We start from the raw sequence: 6,363 nt of genomic DNA on the forward strand, positions 1-6,363 counted from the left end.
TGGGGTTTTGGAGTCAGGCAGACTTATGTTGGAATATCACCTCCACACCTTACTTGCTGAATGATCTTGGGCCAGTAACTTAACCTCGCTGAGCTTCAGCCTCCTCATTTAAGAATGGAAACGATGATATCTGCACCATAGGATTTTTAAAAACTAAATGAGATCCTGCGTGCAAAGCATTTAGCAAAGACCCCAGAACAATAAATAACCAGGAGCAGTTATTATTGTATCAGCTATACCTTACCCAGGGTGGCTTTTAATTATTTTGAGAAAGCACAAAGCCATTTAAGTATGTATTTATCTGAAGAGGATGAGGAGAAGGGGACATTTCTTTGCTCAAAGGTTAGCAAAAAAAAACGTGTGGTTTTGCACTTAGTGTTATCTGAGCCAGGTTCCTCGGCTCAGACATCTGTTGATGGTTGTGCTCTGAGTCTGAGTGCCCACCGGGACTAAAAAACACCCAAACGAAACTCGTTGCCATCAAGTTGATTCCAACTCATAGCGACCCTATAGGACCGAGTAGAACTGCCCCCAAGTCTGTAATCTTTACAGAAAGGAGCCCTGGTGATGCAGTGGTTAAGCACTCAGCTGCTAACCGAAAGATCGGCAGTTCGAACCCACCAGCCATTCATTCCATGGGAGAAAGTTGTGGCAGTCTGCCTCCATAAAGATTTACAGCCTTGGAAACCCTATGAGGCAGTTCTACGCTGTCTTACAGGGTCGCTACGAGTTGGATTGACTCGACAGTGATGGGTTTGGTTTTGGTTTTGAATCTTTACAGAAGCAAACTGCCACATCTTTCTCCTGAGGAGCAGCTGGTGGGTTCAAACAGCTGACCTTTCGATTAGCAGCCAAGCACTTAATCACTGCTCTGCCAGGCTCCTTTCACCAGGCACAAGGTCTGGACTAGTTAACAATGACCACCGTGGGCATGCCTGTAAGGAGTGATTGTTATCCCCGTTTTACAGATGAGAAAACAGGCTCAGACAGGTAGAGAGATTTGCCCAGGGTCTCACAGCTGGAAGTTAGGAAAGAGACCAGATTTTCCTAAGGGTTTGTATCATTTTCTTCACCCTAACATGAAGGCTTCTCTTAGTACCTCTTTATAATCATGCTAGTATTAGAATAAGGAGCCCTAGTGGCACAATGATTAAGCACCCAGCTGCTAACCGAAAGGTTGGTGGTCTGAACCCACCCAGCAGCTCCACAAGAGAAAGACCTGGCAATCTGCTCCCATAAAGATAACAACCTGGGAAGCCCTATGGGGTACTTCTGCTCTGTCAGATTGGGTAGCTCTGAGTCAGAATCAGCTTGATGGTACACAACAACAGTATTGGAATTATGTCTATTGGATACCTCTTCATGCAAGTTCAAGGTTAATACTCAGGAACTTGGTCCTTCTCAAACACCTGGGGCTTGGAGTAGACTCAAAAAGTAATGCACTGCTAAATGGGAGCACACCCTTGGTGCCCCTTGGCTTCGAGACACTGGAAGTGCTTTCCTCTCACCTTTGCCTTCTGCCCTCCCGTACATGCTGCCATCCAGTCTCCTGGAGGTACTGGTCCTTGCCCCGGCCCGTGGGCCGCCGCCGGACTCTGGGGGACTTGTATGCCATCAGCTGGCGTCCAGGTGCCTGCCTCAACATTGTCCTCCCTGTCGGGTGTTGGAGCCGGGTCCCTGCATCTGCATGAGCCCCTGTTCTGGGCCTGCCCATGCCTGCTGCATGTGGGAACCAGGGAGCTTCTCCTCCCCATGTATGTGTGTGTGTGGGGGGGGGTGTCTGTGCTGGCATGTGGGTTTGGAACCCTGGGGCTTTTCTCAGCCTGGGGGCTTTAAGGTTTCCCAGGTTAAACAATGATGCATGGGGGCCCCAAGCTTCATAGTGCTGAGCCTGTTACTTTTCATCAGGTGCCTTTGAGTTTCAAGGGAAAGAAACCCACATCAAGCCAGCTTAACCACAAGGGAGGTTTATTGGCTCCTATCACTGAAAGTCCAGGGTAGTGGTAGCATTAAGCATGGCTAGATCCAGGGTCTTGAGAATGTCATCAGGACTTAAAAATATCATTAGGGCTTGGGATTCACTTTAGCCACCTCTCTACTCTATCCTCTGCTCTGTTGGCTGCATTCTCTGTGGCCTCTTTCCCCTCCTGGCGATGGCTGTTCCAGGCACCTTTCAGGGATGCCTGCCTTCAACAAAAACGCCATGACTGGTTCCAACTGGACCTACTTGGGTCCCATGCCATCCCTGAACCAGTCGTGGTGGCCAAGAGGATGCAGCATTTGGCCAGGCCAGGTCACATACCTGCCCCCTCCCTATAAGACGTGTGAGGTCAGCCTCACCCTCCATGAGGACTAAGGGTGGCAGTGCCCCCAGAGGCAGGGCAAGCGAGTGCCCCGTACAGTTTGCAAGGCCATTGACCTTGAGCTTTGTTTGGGCTCCCTGAGTGCCCCATGGAGCCCAGAGAAGACCCCTGAGCACCAGAGAACCTCCTGGCCTATGTGGCACAGCCCAGGAATTCAGGGCTCACAGGACTGACTGTACCTAGACAGGCCCCAGGCAGTGCCCTCACACCACCCCCGCAGACAGACCTGCAGTGCATCTGCACCCATACCGCAACCTGCAGCTTCCATGAGTGCGGGGACCCAGGGACTCTGCTGTGCACAGGATTCAAGCAAATCAAGTCGGCTCAGCTCCTGCGGGCAGGTCAGCAGGCAAGATCAATCAATAAATCAGCGCCTTGTGTGCTTACCTTCTCCCTCAGTACAGCTGGGCAGGCCACAGGCGCCTGGGGTGTCTTCCCAAAGAGACAAGTCAGCACCAACATACAAACCCTCGACACCAGCCACAGCTGGGCTCCTGCTCACCTAGGGGCTGAGTGGAACCAACACAGGAAGTCCCCCTCCTCTCCTGTCTGGCCTCTCCTGTGACAGGGTTCCATTTTTTCTGTCTGAGCAGTCAGAGCTGATGGTGTTGGGAGGAGGGGTGCTGCTGTGGGAGGGACACAGCTGGAAGCAGCTCTCTAGGAGGGGGCCTGGAAGGATGGTCCCTGGCTTCTGGGGAGGGGTCCCCAGGGAGTGGGGCAGAAGGTACCCCAATCACATTAATGAAAAGGGAAGCTTCCAGCATGGTTGAATCGAGGGGCTTGAAAATCATTGATAAAAAGTGAAACCCTGTACCCAGCTAGCTGTGTCCTCCTTGGTAGTGAGTTCAGCCTCAGGTCATCTGCTGAACAGTTCAGCTCATTCCAGAACTCTCCACCAGGGAGAACCAGGAAGGAGCTATGGAGGGTTTAACCCCCCTGGCATGCCCAAGGTGGCCCCTGCCAGGCCTTCAGGACTTATTCATTTACCAAGCATTGGCTTCCTTGCTAATGACATCCCAGGCTCCATGCCCAGTGCTAGGGATAGAGGAATGAATGAGACTGACCCAAATCTCTGCTTTCATGGAGTTCACATTGTAGCAAGGGAACCAGACATGAAACAGAATATATAAGTACATTACATGGTGTTTTAGAAGGTCATTCCCCGTATAGGGGGAAAAATATACCAGAGTGAGGGGGATGAGGAGAGCAGTGGTATTCAGTGGTAGAATTCTGACCTTCCATGTGGGAGACCCAGGATCAATTATTGGCCAATGAACCTCATGCATAGTCAGCACTCATCTGTCAGTGGAAGCTTGTGTGTGGCTATGATGCTGAACAGATTTCAGCAGAGCCTCCAGGCTAAGACAGACTAGGAAGAAAGGCCTGGTGATCTACTTCCAAAAATCAGCCAGTGAAAACCCTATGGATCACAGTGGTCCAATTCAGAAGCAATATGGGGATGGCGCAGGACTGGGCAGCGTTTTGTTCCATTGTGCATAGGATCACCACGTGTCATGGGGCCAACTCCACGGCAACTAACACCAACAAGGGGGAGGAGGAGCCAGGGTTTTAGAGTATTATGTAAGGTAGTGGGGGAGGGTGACTTTCAAGCCCAGATTTGAAGAAGGTGAGGATGAATGTGTGAAGGAGAGGGGTTTCAGAGGGATTGGGCCTGCTCTTTGTCCCATGACCTGTTGCTGCTTGAAGTCACCCAGGGTTAAGTGGGGCCTGGGGGTGCACAGTGATCTCTTGGGGAATCCTTCCCTCCGATGGGCAAGGGCATCTCATGGACCGCCACCTTGGCCATCAGTGTCCTGTGACTTTTTCCTAACCCAGTATCCCTTTGTCCCCACAGAGGAGAAGTACACAGTCATCTACCCGTACACAGCCCGCGACCAGGATGAAATGAACCTGGAGAGAGGAGCCATGGTGGAGGTCATCCAGAAAAACCTGGAAGGCTGGTGGAAGATCAGGTACCGCCTCTGCCTGCTGCCGCCAGCTGGGTGGGCTCCAGGTCACGAGGGCTCTGGCTTCACTGAGGTCTGTACGTGATCGCAGATGGGTGAGGTTTCTGCTGGAGCCGTAAAAGGACACTTCTCTGTGCCACTTGGCTTCCCTCCCTACCCATATCCTTCCCTAAAAGTCCATAATAAGCAAAAGTTTCTCCAAACACACTGAACCACAGATAGCAGCAACCGTGTTAAGCAAGGATGGTCTCCACCTCCACATGTTTCTCCTGACGAGTGACTGGGAGGTTGAAGCTGCCCTGTGTGAGTGACTTCCCGCTCCTGCCCCACACAGAGACAAATATGATGCTTAAAAACCACATTGACCGTAACTCCTCCTCAGGCTGATAATTTGCCTTCATCTCTCACGGTCCAGTAGTAAAAGCAGGAGACACGCTTTTCAGACTTTTTCACAGCTCTTTCTTTCACTTGTGTGATGAAATCAGAATCTCATAGGCAGGTAAGGTGACCAGCTTGTTCTGGTTTACCTGGAGGTTTCCTGATTTAGCAATGAAAGTTCCAGAAACCTCCTATTGGTCACCCTAATAGGCACGCTGCGACAGCAGGAAGTTAGGACAAAAGAGGAAGCCTGAGGTCCCCGCAGCCTGGTGTCTGCCACCGTGATGTGTAGCAGAGCATTAGGGCCACTCACATGAGGCTGAGCATATGACACTTCATTTATTCGTTTGTGCATTCAAACATATATTAAGAATCAGTTTTGGGCCAAACCCTATTCTGGGAGCTAGGAAGTCAATGGTGAGCAAGACAGTAGTTCACACCAAAGAGCACAGAAGATGGACTCATAAGTAATTACAGAACAGGGTGGTGAGTGGTGTGTCAGGGGATGCATGGGGGACTTTGGAGCACAGCAGTGGGGCTCCTCAGCTTGGGGGTCAGGAAGGATTCCTGAGGGAGGGAACCTCAAAACTGAAATTTGGAGGAGTAATGATAATGATAAAAAACCAAAACCAAACCTTTTGCCATCAAGTTGATTCCGACTCATAGCAACCCTATAGGACAGAGTAGGACTGCTCCACAGAGTTTCCAAGGAGCATCTTGTGGATTTGAACTGCTGACCTTCTGGTTAGCAGCCATAACACTTAACCACTACACCACCAGGGTTTCCATGGTAATGATAGCTAACATATATTGAGCATATATGTTACCTTGCTGCATAACATATTATCCCAAAACTTAATGGCTTAAAACAACAAGAGTTTATTATCTCACAGTTTCCACGAGTCAGGAAACCAGGAGTGGCTTAATTGGACTCAGGGTCTCTAATGAGGTTGCACTCAGGATGTTTGCAGGGGTTACAGTTATCTAAAGGCTTGACTGGGGCTGAAGGATTCTGTCCCAAGATGGCGCACTCAGCGTGGCTCTTGGCAGGAGGCCTCAGTTCCTCACCACATGGGCCTCTCCATAGGATGCTTGAATGTTCTCACAACATGGCGGCTGACTTTCCCCAGAGCAAGTGATCCAAGAGAGAGTGAGTGAGGAAGCTGCAGAGGCTTATGACCAAGATTATCCACCATCACTTCTACTTTATTCTATTTGTCTGGCCCACACTCCAGGGAAGGAGAATCAGACTCCACCTCTTGAACAGAGGATTATCAAAGAATCTGCAGACATTTGAAAACAACAGCAAAGTGTGAGCCTTATATAAATTTTTCATGGAAACACAGTGCTATTTAGTTCTAAAAGTGATTCTCAATAAGAGAATTGGCCCTGCCATATACCTCTAGTCAGTTGAGTCTGTTCAACTTTCCCCAGAGGTGTGGACACCTGTTTTGTGGTTCCAGATCACGGAGGTGCTGTTAAATGTTTAACAGCCAGCTCTCCAGGGAAAATATGCTCTGAGTTGTAGCATTTGCCATTTCCCATGGTGTAAATACTCCCACCATGGCCGATGTCAAGCTCCCAGTGTGTTTCACTGAATATGAAGTTGGGAAGAGATGCACACGCTTGGCTTTCAAAGCTGGTGGGAGCCGGCT

At 50.0% G+C, this 6,363-nt stretch overlaps 1 protein-coding gene across 1 annotated transcript in view; it reads left to right on the forward strand.

Annotated features, from left to right (window-relative positions):
* SH3PXD2B (SH3 and PX domains 2B) overlaps nucleotides 1-6,363 on the forward strand; it is an 86,894-nt gene that overhangs the window by 66,072 nt on the left and 14,459 nt on the right. Inside the window, exon 8 of the mRNA XM_012560103.1 lies at nucleotides 4,219-4,366. Within this exon, the coding sequence (XP_012415557.1) occupies nucleotides 4,219-4,366 (148 nt within the window). The remainder of the gene's footprint in view (nucleotides 1-4,218; nucleotides 4,367-6,363) is intronic.

Source organism: Trichechus manatus, unplaced genomic scaffold (assembly GCF_000243295.1).
Source record: "Trichechus manatus latirostris isolate Lorelei unplaced genomic scaffold, TriManLat1.0 scaffold00011, whole genome shotgun sequence".
Taxonomy (NCBI): domain Eukaryota; kingdom Metazoa; phylum Chordata; class Mammalia; order Sirenia; family Trichechidae; genus Trichechus; species Trichechus manatus.